Source organism: Tachyglossus aculeatus, chromosome 4, assembly GCF_015852505.1.
Source record: "Tachyglossus aculeatus isolate mTacAcu1 chromosome 4, mTacAcu1.pri, whole genome shotgun sequence".
NCBI lineage: Eukaryota > Metazoa > Chordata > Mammalia > Monotremata > Tachyglossidae > Tachyglossus > Tachyglossus aculeatus.
In genome coordinates this window covers 63,252,804-63,269,107 of record NC_052069.1, presented here as the reverse complement: position 1 = coordinate 63,269,107, position 16,304 = coordinate 63,252,804, and the positions used below count along the sequence as shown (strand labels likewise).

The window sequence follows — 16,304 nt, the reverse complement described above, 5'->3', positions numbered from 1 at the left end:
GCATATTGCACTTTTGGAAAGCATAAAAGGAATTTACAGTAATGTCCGGTTGTCACCAATGCAAATTGCCTTTCTTTGTCTAAAAAAATTGAAAGAACAAATGCTTTCGTAATTGAAAATGCCTAACATGAACTTTATATGAGCATTCCTCTAATAATAGTATATAGACTTGGACATTAGTTCATAAATTACCGTGGAGATGAAAACAACATAAATTGTTAAGGCCTTTAATGATACTGTACAGTATTCTATGTACTTGAGAGTCTCGATACATATTTAATGATACACTAATCCCTGAGATAAAAGCTCGGGAACTTCACCTCCAGCAAGAATGGCAGTGTCAGGGTGTCCCTGGGCTCCCTGAGATTCCTTTTTTTTTTGGCTAATTGTCATGAGCCAATGCCATGGGCTTGGTGAGAATGACTGACTAGCCTATTAGGAAAATGCCAAAGGGACAAAGTCCACTGTAGCGGAGACCATTGAAATGACTCCCAAGGCAGCTTTTGACCTGGATTTTTTTCCATTATCTCCCAAGCATGAGGCAGTAGGAGCAGTCACAGTATCAGTAGGTTTTGATCCAGATAACCGTTTTTTCTAGGAAATGGTGAGCAGATAATCATCCATAGGCAGTCTTTCAAATACAGATTTTTTTTTCAACAACTGGTGTATCCCTAATTTTTTTTTTTTTAGCAAAATAACCCTGAACTACATATAGGAGACATTCCTTCTCGAGAGAAGTTTCCGAATTCTGCTCAGGAATCTGTCTTGCAATAATTTTTTATTCGCTTCACTTGGGGTTCCTACAGAATAACTCTCAAGGGGCCTATGTGGCACCACGGGCACAGAACTACTGTTTCTTATGTACAAGAATACGGAAATGCAACAGGGATTATCCACATTGGGTGTGGATGCATTCCAGCCCGCCAAAGGGCTACTAGATTCTCATTATATAATGATGATGATGATGATGATGATTATTATTATTACTAGATTCTCACAGGTCTGGAATATTTTTCCAATTCCACAGCATGCTTATAGAAAGGAATTAATGAATGAAATAAGAAAGAGGTCTTTTGCAATCTTGGGGCTGTTACAAAGAAGTCCAATCAATGATATTTATTGAACTCTTGGAGGAGCTTGGAGGAGTAACATATTACAGAGGTGTAGTCATATTCCCTGCCCACAAGGAGCTTACAGTCTAGAGGTAGAAACAGACATTAATATAAATAAATAAATTAAGGATATGTACATAAGTGCTGTGGGGCTGAGCGAGGGGTGAATAAAGGGTGCAAATTATAGTATGAGGGCAAGGCAGAAGGGAGCAGAAGAAAAGCAAATGACGGCTTAGTTGAGGAAGGCATATTGGAGATAATAATAATAATGATAATAATAATAATGATTGTGGTATTTTTAAACACTTATTATGTGCCAGGCAATGTACTAAGTACAGTGTAGATACACCGTAGATACAAGATAATCGGGTTGAACACAGTTCCGGTCCCACATAGGGCTCACAGTCTTAATCCCCATTTTGCAGATGAGGTAACTGAGGCACAGAAAAGTTAAATGACTTGCCCAAGATCACACAGCACACAAGTGATGGAGCCGCTATTAGATTCAGATCCTCTGATTCCCATGAGATGTGCTTTTAATAATGTTTTGAAGGTAGGGAGAGTGATTGTCTGTCAGATATGAAGAGGGATAGCATTCCAGACCAGAGGCAGGATGTGGGCAAGGGTCTTCTGGTTCATTCAATGTATTAATGTCTGTCTCCCTCTCTAGACTGTAAGCTGCTTGTGGGCAGAGAACATGTCTACCAACTCTGTTATATTGTACTCTCCCAAGTTACAGTGTTCTGCTCACTACAAGGGCTCAATAAATATGATTGATTGATTGATTGATTGATTCTCATATTTCCCAACTGCATTTTGAAGTAGAGAATGACCTTGGTTTAGACTCTGTTTACACTCCAACATCCTTGTTTTCTCCCCAATAGCTGTAAGGGCTGACCGAATGCGTGGGGGAAGAAATAAGTTTGGACCGATGTACAAGAGAGACAGGGCTCTGAAACAACAGAAGAAAGCTCTGATCCGAGCAAATGGACTCAAACTGGAAGCCATGACGCAAGTGATCCAAGCGATGCCCACCGACCTGACAATATCTTCTGCAATTCAGAATATCCACTCTGCCTCCAAAGGCCTACCTCTGAACCATACTGCCTTGCCTCCTACGGACTATGACAGAAGTCCCTTTGTCACCTCTCCTATTAGTATGACAATGCCACCTCATGGCAGCCTGCAAGGTTACCAAGCCTATGGACACTTTCCAAGCCGAGCCATCAAGTCTGAGTACCCTGACCCTTACACTAGCTCTCCAGAGTCAATAATGGGCTACTCCTACATGGATAGTTACCAGACCAGTTCTCCCGCAAGTATCCCTCATCTGATACTGGAACTCTTGAAGTGTGAGCCTGATGAGCCTCAGGTCCAGGCAAAAATCATGGCCTATTTGCAGCAAGAACAAGCCAACAGAAGCAAACATGAAAAGCTCAACACCTTCGGGCTTATGTGTAAAATGGCCGACCAAACCCTCTTCTCCATTGTTGAGTGGGCCAGGAGTAGCATCTTTTTCAGAGAACTGAAGGTAGGACACAAGTGATTTTTATAACGTTCTCACCAAAGAAACCACATTATCTGGCATGGCATTAGAGAGTTTGATTCGTCAACAGAAAAAGTTCTTTTATTTCTACTAAATCTTAATGAGCTTAAAACCAACTTTTGATTTATTTACTCCATTTAACCAGATGTGGGGATTGTTGGAACCCTGAGGGATCCTGTTTGTCTTTTAGCCTTGGAGAGTGCTCTCTTGGTCTCTTTAGAGGCTCAGAAGCCTCTTTTTAGTCTCTGAGGGATCCAGTTTGTCTTTTAGCTTAGTAGAGTGCTCTCTTGGTCTCTTTGGAGACTCAGAAGCCTCTTTTTAGTCTCTCGATGAAAGTCTGAAGGGAATTGGGCTTTGGAGTCTAAAGAATGCAAAGTCCACCGCTGTTCACTGGTATTCCAGGACACATTTGGCCCCGTTTTGCCTTGAAGATTGGTTGGAATTTCTTCTGAAGGAATGTGACAGGATTTTGTTTTCACTGGATGGGATGATGGGAGGTGGTGAGCATAAATCTATATGATTTTGGTTTTAGTATCTTATTGGCAGATATTTAGGAGCATTAAAAATGATGACTAAGGGTATTAATCCACAGATTGGTAAAGTCTAACCTTTCTCTCCCTGCATCTTTTAATTGTACAGAGGCCTGAAACACAAGCCGGATGTGTGTGGGAAGAATAGAACTGTAAAAGGTCTGGGGGAGGGGGTGCTTTGCTTTGGCCTATTTCTACTTTCCTGTTACTTTCCATAGGCTGTTAAAAGCTAAAGACACAAACATAATCATCTCCCAAAAGTCCCTCTGCAAGGGCTGTTTCCATCATCTCTATCTCGCGGCAGTCGGGGACCCTTGAAGTCTCTTCAGAAACCAAGTAATGGAACTCAACGCTTCAAGCACATTTCAAATTCAAATGGTTACTAAGCATTAGCATTATCTCTAGGACCTAAGATCCCGAGATCAAGGGAGAGGTATTGGTTAAAGCCTATTCATGGAAATGATGCTTGTCACATCACTACTGTTATTAAATGAATATTGTGAGCTCTTTATGGTGACAGAGATAGCCCCAACAAGCCAGACCACAATGTCCTGACAATGTCATCAGGTCACTGGAGGTCAGCTCTTAACCTCTTGTTCTCTTCTCATGACGCTTGAAGGTGAGGAGGGAGGACATTTCTGAAGGAACCATGAATTGTAATGCTTTGAATGCGGATTTGAATTTGCAAATGGAAATTCCAATTCGAATTTGGAGAAATTATTTTTCAGGTTTTTTTTAAGGGACAAGTCAATCAAAGAACCATCCTCTGCTAATTATTTTATCACTTAGTACAGTGCTTTGCATTCAGTGAGCACTCAATAAATACCACTGAATGAATGGATTATAATCAACTATTGAGCATTTACTGTGTGCAGAGCATTGTAATAAGAACTTGGGAGACTACACTATAACAGAGTTGCTAGATATGTTCCCTGCCCACAATGTAGTCATTGGAAAGCAGCTTGGAAAGGTATTTGTTTAAATGCAATCCTCTTTTGGGTTTTGATTAAAACTCCCTATTACCCTTCAGTCAGTGGAGGAATGTGATACATTAGGGTATCAATCGGTTAATCAGTCAATTGTATTTACTGAGCACTTACCAAGTACAGAGCACTGTATTAAGTGCTTGGGAAAGTAAAACATAACAGAGTTGGTAGACATGTTCTCTGACCACAGGAAGCTTACAGTCTAGAGCGTTAAGGACCTTTTCTCCCACCAACAGCTATACTAAAGACATTCACGGGTTCCTTTAGGCACCATGGGCTATACTCTTATCCAGCTGACCAAGGCCCCGCTTCCCTCGGCCCTGACAGTAAGTGTACCGTGAACCAATGACTGGCTGGATTTGTAAACAAACTAATCCAGAAAGATATTGAATGATTTCATCTTAAACATATATTAAGTTTTCTTATCTCACAGGATGTTGCTAGGAGAACTCTCCTTCTGGACAAGGGTGGTAACAAGCCCAAGATTGGAGAATTGTAGGATAACAACATAGTGTTAAATAAACAGTCCTCCCACTCCTCACCTCAACAATGAAGAGGTTAACAGTTTATTCACTGGGTCCCTGCAGCAAGGGTGGGCTGGTGAAAATGGTCAAATGGGTGAAACTTTTGTGCTTATTTATAAGACCGAAATAGTCATTTCAACAGGCAAAGGACTTTTTTTATTGTTTTGCAACAGCTAGATACAAAATCATTACCTGGGACTCTGGCAAGGGGAGAGGCACTGAAAATGGATGAACATGAGATCAGTGCTCTGGAGTCGGAAATCTCATATTACAGTTTTAACCTGGTTCCTCTCCTCAAATCCATCCACTTTCCAAGAAGGCTGCACAGAGTTTGTTAGATGCTCTCCATTGGCAACCTCCGGCAATAGACTAAAGGAATTTTCACAGGCCCAGCCACCTAAACTAAAGAAATTATCCAGTCTCAACAGCGAGGGCAGTTGCTGCATAAATCCACCTTTATTCCCCTAGACTGTAAGCTTGTTGTGGGCACGGAATGTTTCTGTTATATTGTTGTGTTATACTCTCCTAAGTGCTAGTTAGCACATAGTAAAAGCTCAATAAAAACAGTTGATTTGTTGATTGCTCTAATGCTTACTGTGTGCAGAGCACTGTGCTAAGTGGTTGGGAGAACATGATGGAGTGCTCTAATATAAGTTGAGTGTAGACCTGAAGCCTGCTCTCATTGAGTTTATAATTTAATGGCAGAAGCAGCAGCAACAGCATTTTATTCATTATTACCAAATAGCATTGGCATTAATAGTCACAAAGCTAGCATAAAAGCCCTGTTCTTCCTTGTGCAAAATAACACAGAAATAACATCCACGATGATGATGATGGCATGTATAAAGTGCTTACTATGTGCAAAGCACTGTTCTAAGCGCTGGTTACAAGGTGATCAGGTTGTCCCACGGGGGCTCACAGTCTTAATCCCCATTTTACAGATGAGGTAACTGAGGCACAGAGAAGTGAAGTGACTTGCCAAAAGTCACAAAGCTGACAATTGGTGGAAGCAGGATTTGAACCCCTGACCTCTGACTCCAAAGCCTGTGCTCTTACCACTGAGCCATGCTCCTTCTCATATGATGATGACCAAGTCCACTGTCAAAATGACAGATGGGCCTGGGTCTCAAGACTGCCAGACAGAGAACCTGCCGGGAGGAATTGATTATGGTGCTGGTGATTTGTGCAGTCACTCACTCTCTCATCTCTGTTGGTTGGGTTCCGACTGGAGAAGCAGCATGGCTCAGTGGAAAGAGCATGGTCTTTGGAGTCTGAGGCCATGGGTTCAAATCCCAGCTCCGCCACTTGTCAGCTTTGTGATTTTGGGCAAGTCACTTCACTTCGCTGGGCCTCAGTTCCCTCATCTATAAAATGGCGATGAAGACTGTGAGCCCCTCATGGGACAACCTGATTTCCTTGTATCTACCCCAGCACTTAGAACAGTGCTTTGCACATAGTAAGCACTTAACAAATACCAACGTTATTATTATTGTTATTACCGGGGCACACCAACAAATACAGACTGGTGAGGTCAGCTCCGAATAGCAAGAGAGAGAGGAAGCCTCCTCTAGTAGTAGTAATAGTAATTATTAAACACTTACAGAGTTCAGAGCACTGTACTAAGCACTGGGAAAGAATCCACAGTTGAGAATTAGATCCAATTCCTGTCTCTCAGTGGGCTTACTGTTCAACTACAAAGGGGCAAGAGGAGACTGGAGATACATAAGGAATGATGAAATAATAAACAGCTAAAACAAAAGACAAGGACAGATACATGAAATAAAATACCTAGACAGGGAGTCGTGGCAGTTGAAAATGCGAAAGCAGCCAGGTTATCCCCGACGGAGTCTGAAGAGCCGCTGGAGTTGACGGGGACATGGGAGAAGAAAGCAATGGCTCTGACATAAAGAGTGGGGTCAGGGGCTTCTGGGGAGAAACATTTAGGTTCCGGAGTTTGGGTGGACTTGGGCAGATTTCCACATGCAGTCACTGCATGACACTGTGTGGCCAGCATAATGCACCTAATTTCATACAAGCTCGTTGTGGGAAGGGAATGTGTCTGTTTATTGTTATACTGTACGCTCCCAAGTGCTTAATACAGTGCTCTGGACACAGTAAGGGCTCAATAAATATGATTGAATGAATGAATGAATATGCCTCCATGGCATGCTTCCCTTCACCTCAGGCCAGATAGTGTCTGAAGCCTGCCTTGCAGGCATAGGCTCCATTTGGCATTGTCATTCAGGCTCCATTAGCTTTGAGGAGAGATTTGGACTGGTAAACAAACAGCAGCAATGGCTCCATCGCTGCTCTACTGAGGTTGTGAGGTTGTGGGTTTGTGGGGGCCTGGCCCATCTTGCCTGCCTTAATAATGGCTGGACTAACTTGACTGCCTTTGTAGTGGCTTCCCCAGGGGAGGTGAGCTCAGGGAGGGAGCACAACTGTCTTTGGGCTTTACATTTTAAAGTTCTTCTTGGGGATTTTCTCTGTGGACCCACCATTGCTGAGAAGCAACTTTACAGTCACAAAACCCGACAGAAAGTCCAGGACTGACCTTCTCTTCGGGATTTGCTGCCACTGGGGGAACACTGGATTACAGGATTGTCCCAGGTCTGCTTTGGCACAAGGAGTGGGGTGACAGGGGAAGCATGGTTCCCCTCCAGCTAGCATCCCTCCCACCCAAAACACCCATCTCTTAGGAGTGTGATGCACCCAGAGCCTTAGAGAATTATGAGCGATGATGGAGACACTGCTCCCTTGGTAATCATTCATTCATTCAATCACATTTATTGAGCATTTACTGTGTGCAGAGCACTGTACTAAGTGCTTGGAAAGCATAATACAGCAATAAAGAGAGAAAATCCCTGCCCACAATGGGTGGTGAATATCAAGTTCTTCCTTGTAAACTTACCTTTGTTGGCCACGACATTTGTCAACTATTTCTCACTCTCTAATGTGTCTTCAAATTTGGAAAAAAAAAAAATCAACCTCACTTTTCTGGGCAACTAATCTAAGCTGGGTAGATCTTCAAAAGAAACTCACTTCCCAGAGAGGTTTCTCGAGGGAGAAATGGATCTGAAATAAAATTAAAAACTAGCTGATCTTTGGGAAACATAGTAGTGAAACAAATTCTTTTGCAGTGAGTTAAGCCTGCAGTTCTCTCTGTAGCTTGGGGCATCAGGGTTTCATTCCTTTGCCCAAAGGTCAAGAGCTGTATTTGCTTGTTAAATTATGCCATTTAATGAATGCTTACTAGGTGGATACAAAATAATCAGATCAGACCCCATCCCTGTCCCACAGGAGGCTTTGAGTCTAAGGCATAGGGAGAGGAGGTGTCTTTTCCCCATTTTACAGATGCAGAAACTGAGTCACAGAATGGTGAAGTGACTTGCCCCAGGACACACAGCTGGTCACTGCTGAGATTAAACCCCAGGTTTCTTGATTTCCAGGCCTATACTCTTTCCACCAGACCACAATGCCTCCCTAAAAGCCCACCTCCCTCTCATTTAGCTGGTGGTGGATGGATTTCTCAGTCATTTATTCCTGCCAAGAATAGACAGGCATGTATCCTAATGGATTCCCCTGCTTAAAGCTTTTTGTCTCCATCTTCTACCATCCCTTTCCTTTGAAAAAAAATCTTGTGAATGTTTTTTTGTCACCTTTGTCCTTGTCATAGATCTGAGTCCATTACTGGAATTCACTCCCACTTAGATTGTGAGCCCCATATGTGAGAGAGACTCTGGCCAATCTACTTATCTCACACTTACCCTGGTGCTTCACATAGTGTGGGATAGCACCTAAATAATACCACTAAAAATAAAGAAATAACGTGTGACGGAGAATAAGAGCGATTTTTGTTAAGCAATTGTCAAGTAGACAATTTACTTTTTGACAACCATATATGGTTCAAGCCTGATGGTGTCTACCATCTCTATTGTCCTCTCCCAAGTGCTCAGCACTGTGCTCTGCACACAGTAAGCTCCCCATAAATGCCATCGGTTGATTGCTATTTGCTCACATTAGCAGGTTCTGTTTATCAATGCTTTAGGAGTTGTACCTGCAGTTCTGCCTCAAAACATGTTCAAGAACATTCACCTCAGTCCAGCTACCTGAGTCCAGTCCAGAAGTCCTGACGTTAGCACTTGATTGAAAGGCAGCATCTTGGTCCTTTCCAGTTCCTCATCTTTTCCCCCAATTCCATTGTCTCCATAGTAGTCCTTAGCCCAAACCCAAGCAACCATTCCAGCGAGCTTTGAGGTGAAGGAAGAACCACAGGGTTTCCAGCCCCCCAAGCTGTGTCACTAGCAGGCAACAAGAGGAAGGTTTGTTGCCAGGACTTTTTTTAAAATCAGATCAATCCATCAATCAATCAATTATATTTATTGAGTGCCTAAGCACTAAGCGCTTGGCAGCTCTCAGTTGGGTGGTCTCCTGGGCCAATCAGAAAGCATGTCTACGGATGTGCCCCTTCATTAAAAATAAACCAACCCTAGATATGTGGCCCCAATGTGGACATGTGGCCCTCTAGACTATAAGCTCATTGTGGGCAGGGAATTTGTCTACCAACTCTGCTGTATTGTCTTCACCCAAGCGCTTAGTGCTTAGGCACTCAATAAATATAATTGATTGATTGATGGATTGATCTGATTTGAAAAAAAGTCCTGGCCACAAACCTTCCTCTTGTTGCCTGCTAGTGACACAGCTTTGGTCAGGACTCAAACACATGATTCTATGCATTCAATTATATTTATTGAGCACTTACTGTGCATGAAGAGCATTGTACTAAGCACTTGGGAGAATATAGCATTACAATAAATGGACATATTCCCTGCCCGTAACAAGCTCACAGTCTAGAGGGGGAAAATCACATAATATTCTAAAATTATTATCATAGAGGCCCTTCTCAAGTATTAACATGTATTCTTGAATAGATACTTGGTAGTGATTCTTTTGTTAAGAATTTCAGGAACAAATCTGATCTTCCTAACCAAACAATATATTTATACTGTATACTTTAGACTGCAGTCCTTATTTGGCAATTGAAAACCCATAGCTAACTTATGGGTCTGAAGCCTTTTCTTATCTTTTGTACTGTGCTTGGCTACTGATCTCACTTTAAAGGTCTTTAAATACCATTGATTGATTGGACTTCAAAGGTATTTGAATTGTTCTTTGTTTCATCCCTATATTACAAGCATCAGAGTTTAGAAAAGTGGTCATTCCCACTTTCTGAATAGTGTCTACGATAGCTATCATGGTTAGCTAGCCGCACTGAAAATACGGCATCCAACAATTGCTTTTCCAAAATAGACAGTTATCAATTTTCAAGATGGCACAGTTTTAGACCAAGATTATAATTTCCCTACACCCTGAAGGTCAGTTGCTTTTGTTGCTAAGGGCAAATATTTCTGATTCCTCAGTACGAGCATATCCTCCGTGCAAATCCAGGGTATTTGGTAAGAATGGTAGCAATTTTGTTCCTAACATCATGCTGTGTTTGCTTCCTGTTTCTATTAGTCTCCTCATTATCATATAGAATCACAGAGAGAGTGTGCACTAGTGGTGTGGACAGAGACACTAGAAGCTTTTGATTTTTTTTGGCTAGCGTAGAATGACTTTAAAAGTATTATTAGTAAACCATATAAAACATAATCTCTGTGTTTTCTTTAGATTTCACAAACTCAAGTTATTTGGGTGGGGTGTGTAAGGAGGAGGGCATGCAGTGAGATGCTGGTTAAATGATCAAATTATCCATTCAGAGGAAAGCTTAGCCTGCCACTGTTCCCAACTAAAAGGCAAATTAAAAAAAAAAAGTGCTGAAATCCCTCCATCTGAAGATGGTGGCAAACTCCTCCGTGACTTCACTAGGCTGTTCAGAGGATGTTTAGAGGGCCTTGTTCAAATCTCTGAGGAGATAGGATCTCTTGACTGCAGGGGTCACTCAATGGTCCTATTGGATGGAATACTTAATCTGTCAACTTTCCAGGAATGATTGGTTCGTCCAGCTAAGAGGGAAAGTAAGGAAAGGAGCAGGCAGTGCTGTGCCTAGTTCTACCTCTGAACCCGTGCCATTCACTCATTCATTCATTTATTCAATCATGTTTACTGAGCCCTTACTGTGTGCAGAGCACTGTACTAAGTGCTTGGGAAAGAACAATATAACAGAAAACAGGAATCCAGCAGGCACTTAGGGGATGCAATTCCACTCTTCCAGGGCTTAGCTAGTGTACACCTCCACAGGTGCAAATAAGAAAAAGAATTGTGGTATTAAGTACTGCAAGTAAGATAAACAGATCGGACAGAGTCCCTGTCCCACACGGGGATCACCATCTAAGTAGGAAGAACGGAATCGAATCCCCATTTTACAGTTGAGGAAAATGAAGCACAGAGAAGGTAAGTGACCTGCCCAAGGTCATACAGCAGAGCCAGGATTAGACCTCAGTTCCTCTGATTCCCAGCCTCCAGGCTTTTCCCTCAAGACCATGCTACTTCTCTGAGGCGGGAGAGGAATTAGGCTGGATGCACAGGGTAGGCGGACAAGTTACGGTCAGTTCAGGGGCACCAAGGAGAAAGCTGCTAAGCCTGGCTTTGCCACTTGTCTGCTGTATGACTTTGGGTAAGTCACTTAACTTACCCAAGCAGCAAGAAACAGCCAAGAAGCACCAAGCACTAAGAAGCAGGGTGGCTCAGTAGAAAGAGCCCAGGCTTTGGAGTCAGAGGTCATGGGTTCAAACCCCAGCTCTGCCACTTGTCAGCTGTGTGACTTTGGGCAAGTCATTTCACTTCTCTGGGCCTCAGTTACCTCATCTGTAAAACAGGGATTAAGACTGTGAGCCCCCCGTGGGACAACCTGATCACCTTGTAACCTCCCCGGCGCTTAGAACAGTGCTTTGCACATAGCAAGCACTTAATAAATGCCATTATTATTATTATTATTATTATTATTATTATTATTATAACTCCTCTTGTCCTCTGTTACCTCATCTGTAAAATGGGGATTAAGACTGTGAGCCTCAGGTGGCATAGAGACTGCATTCAACCCAATTATCCTGTACCTACCCCAGCACTTAGAACAGTGCCTGGAACATAGTAAGAATTTAACAAATACCACAATTATTATTATTATTATTATTATTATTACAGTTGACCAAAGGCCAAACCATTTCCCACTTCCCACCCTACGCCATTCCCCTGCTGTAAGTGAGGACACTGCCAGTTAGTGACCAGCAGTTTTGCCCTGAGCAGGATTAGATGTGCCTCGGGGACACAGTTGCCTGTGGTTGGAAAGAAGGAGCTTAAGTCATCTGCGTGTTTGGGAGTGCTCAGCTACTGCCCTTCTACATGCAAAAGGGACACCGAGCCATACAATGTTAAATGAGAATGCAGCAGGCATGCAGGGACAGAAACTTTCAGTATCTGCTTCCTGATGGATATGCTCTGAGGGGCTTAATGCAACATTCAAAGCCACAAAAGGCAAAGTAAAATCTCTGACTCATCCAAGTAACGTCCTCCTACACTCACAAGCAGGACCTTGCCCTGTGCTCCTCAAAGTCAAAATAGGCTGTTCTTTAGGCCACATAAAGAATGACTTATTCTTTAGTAACTGGGAATGTAGATCATGCAGGTCTTTGAGGGCTTAAATTCATTTACAGAGTGGCCGCCTAAAGACTGGACATTCAAGCAAATCTTTCAAATAATAGGTATTAATCCTTGAAGGGCCAACAGCACCTCCACTGAAGAACAATGACTTTACTATATCACCTACCACAGCAGTTTTGTTTATACACATCTCAGTTTCCCACTGGGTACTTAAAGCCCAGTCCTCTACTCTTCACTTTGTCAGCCTTAGTGGGCTAGACCATGTCTACAATGAACCTTCTCAAGAAAATGGGGTTGCTGCTACATCCATTGTTGGTAGGGGAACGTAACAAGCTGCTGAGACAGCATGGGGGAGAAATTAGTGGGGGATTGGGGAGCAAAATCGCACAATAGACACTCCTGGATTTAACTGCAATATTAACAAATTCAGACCCAAATCGCCTATTTTTCAGGCACGGTAAGCCCCTGCTTTTCCTAAATTAAATTTTTTCTTCTTGAATTAATTTAAAATGCCATTTTGTTCACCTACATTACCAAGACCATTTCAGTGCGTGTATTCCAAAATAATAATAATGTTGGCATTTATTAAGCACTTACTATGTGCAAAGTGCCGTTCAAAGCACTGGGGGGGGGGATACAAGGTGATCAGGTTGTCCCATGTGGGGCTCACAGTCATAATCCCCATTTTACAGATGAGGTAACTGAGGCACAGAGAAGTGAAGTGACTTGCCCAAAGTCACACAGCTGACAAGTGGAGGAGCCAGGATTAGAACCTATGAACTCTGACTCCTAAGCCCATGCTCTTTCCACTGAGCCAAGCTGCTTCTTGTCAGATTTCCAGGAGAAAGTGAGAATCTGCTGCATATTGCTCTTAGATTGTGCCTTTTAGCTCTCTTAAGTAAATTATTTTCATAGAGTATTCCTAAGAAAATCATTTGGGTTTCTTGAGTATTTGCAATGAGGTATCAGTGAGGATCTAGTTATGAACAAATAGCTCTTTCTTAAATCTCGAGAATTGTTCTTCTCAAGGCTGATTTATGCTGAAACAGTTCTTAAGTGGCCGAAAGCAAAATTGGACCTTTTCCATTCAGCAATATTAACAGGCTTTTCTTTTCCCTGGATTTAAGAGAAGAGTTGTAAACAGTTCTCTTTAGTCCTAGCAGTGTTTTCTAATCCTTTGTCCACTTGTACACATTCCTAAGACCCTCTGATTACAATCCATTCTACCTAAGAAAGCCTGGGATTTATAATTGAAATATTTGGTCCATTTTTATGTATACTACATAGGAATTTGGAATAAAAGTGCATCAGGCATAAGGGAGACAACTCTTCATTTAAGGCAGCACATCCATAAAGTCAACGAATCATCGATCTAAAGTTGCTGGGTCATGCATATTTCAGAGTTTCCGTTTTTTCCCCTATTTTTAAATAACACAAACTATCGACTTGCTCCCTTGGGGAGGAAAGTTAAATATTCTAAGATTTTTGAGTATTCCCTGAATTAGGTTTGTTTTGCACAGTTGTGATGACTCATGAATTAATCTGCACACCCAATTATTTGCCAGAAAAATCATAGCTCTTGCTTGGACAAAGGGGATTTTTGTTCCAAATTATTCGCTCAAGCAGATATTGTTGGTGTCAGCATGCACTTTTATCTGCATTTGGTGAGTTTGTGTACTGCTGGGAGGTGCACATTCTTTGAAAATTTGGTCCAATTTGGTCCTCTGTCTTGCTCTATTTTGACTATTGTATCCCGCCTCCTCCAAAATCATGGTTGTTTTCACCCCTTTCCCAGCACACTTCTCACCAGAGTGGATGATCTCTGATCCAAAGACCAGGCTAGAAAGAGAGGTTACTTACTGCTTAATTCAAAAACTTACTAAATATTAAATTCCTTTTTGTAAAATAATGAGGTAGATTAGTGTTTGTGGGAAAATATTACCAACAGAACTCTTCAGAAAGTTTTCCTTTGGGTGATGAAAAGCTGTTACATTATTTTGACTAGCTAATCAAATGTAATTGGGTAGCTTGAAGGGCCCTAGATTTTTCTTGTGCTGTTATCAAAGCAGGAAATGTAACTAACAGAGCTGATGAAAGGAATCTTTCTCAGTGTTCTTTCAATTAGAGATCTTACGGAGTGAATAACAGAGTAGCATTTCTGTTAAAAACATCGAGGCTTAAGATTTCCCTTACTGTTGGGTCATATTAGCTGGTTAACATACTATATATTTTAATTGATTTATGCTTCCGTTTGAGAAAAAATGTTTCCAATCTGTTTCTTGAATACCGTGTCTAACCAAGAAAATCTGTACAGTACTAGGAGCAAGCTTTATGTTTATATAGCATTGCTTCCCTGAAACTACAATTGTATTGGGGCTTTGCAGTGAAAAAACAGCAGGCAGTTCTCTTCCATTTCAAAAAAGCCCTGTTAGTTCAAGTGCCATTAGTACTTTGTGCATGCTAAATAGCGCTAGTCCTCGAGTGATCTTAAAATTAATTCTATTTGACCCAGGTGGATTCCTTTTACATTTGTGTTAAGAACCAATGTTATGTTATTATTTCTTTATAACTAGAGGCACAGTTTGTTCTAAAGGTGATTGTGAAAGAATCAGTTAAGTTTTCAGTGTTCCAAAAGAATCAGAAAATAATTGCTCTGTATTTTACAAGGAAATGTTATTGCTCCCGTAGAGGTTTAACTTTGCTCTCACTCTGCTCCTAGGATCTTTTTGCTGTCACAGGGAGTTCAGTCCTGGGAATGACACCTTGCGCTGGTTCTATACCCTATCATTTGCAGCACATTCACATTTTGACTTCTCCTGCCAAATTCTTCGATAGCTTCGTTAATGATGTCATTTTTCCATAGGCCTTGGCCCCAAACTCCCAACCTTCAAAGGCAAATGCATTCTAGTCAACTTCGTGTTCCTCGGGTCCAGGCATGTGAGAACCAGTGGCCTTTTTTCTGTTTCATAGCAAGCTGAAACAATGTTGATTTTTGAATCTACGGATTTTGATTTCCTTTCATACGTCCCTCCCATCAAGCTCTCCATGAGTGGTGATGGGCAGTTATTTTAGGACTTTGTTCCTCTTCACATTAAATCCCAATGCCTTAATGTTTTTAAAATGCCTGCATTTTAATGTTACCCATTCTACTCCCAGACTGCCTGGAGCATGTATCTTGTGCTATTCTTACGGTATAAATCGAGGCATATGCTGCAGTGTCCGTCCTCAATAGTGGAAATAAGTAGAGATGATCTAGAACCAATGCCACACGTGTGAGCCCACACCCTCCTTTGATGTTGAGTACCTTGTGGTTCTTAGTGGCATTGGTCTAGTACCTTCTGGGAGCAGGAGCTGTTCTGCCACTGAGTGGGATTCTGTCGGAAGGATAAGAAAAGGTCCCTGCCTTTGTGAGAGGAACAAATTCCTGCCACAATTTACAGTTCTCTAGCCTGTAAGCTCGTTGTGGGCCGGGAACAGGTCTACCAACTCCGTTATGTTGTACTCTCCCAAGAGCTTAATACAGTGCTGTGTATGCAGTAAGTGCTCAATAAATGTGATTGATTGATTGTTTGATTATCCTGGCTCTGCCACATGTTTGCTGGGTGACCTTGGGCTTCACTTCACTTCACTTCACTTCTCTGAGCTTCAGTTATCTCATCTGTAAAATGGGGATTAAGAGTGTGGGCCCCATGTGGGGCAAGGACTGTGTCCAACCTGATCAACTTGTATCTACCCCAGCACTTAGAACAGTGCTTGGCACATAGTAAATGTTTAACAAGTACAATCATTCTTATTATTTTTATTGTTATTGGTTGAGCAGCCCTATGGGATTCAAGGTTTGGGGCATCAGACCAGGTGAGGGGATTCCAGTGCTGGATTAAAGTTGGAGAGCTGGGAAGGAGCATGAAACCAAATGCTCCAGGCCCTCCTTACAATCAGGCATTTGCCATCTTCTCCCTCACTCCTTTAATAATAATAATAATTCTCTTCATTGCCCTTTTGAACCT

The 16,304-nt window shown here is 42.0% G+C and overlaps 1 protein-coding gene across 1 annotated transcript in view; it reads left to right on the top strand.

The window, feature by feature from the left end:
* Nucleotides 1-16,304, top strand: part of NR5A2 (nuclear receptor subfamily 5 group A member 2) — a 174,939-nt gene that overhangs the window by 22,491 nt on the left and 136,144 nt on the right. The window contains exon 5 of the mRNA XM_038745435.1: nt 1,997-2,643. Within this exon, the coding sequence (XP_038601363.1) occupies nt 1,997-2,643 (647 nt within the window). The remainder of the gene's footprint in view (nt 1-1,996; nt 2,644-16,304) is intronic.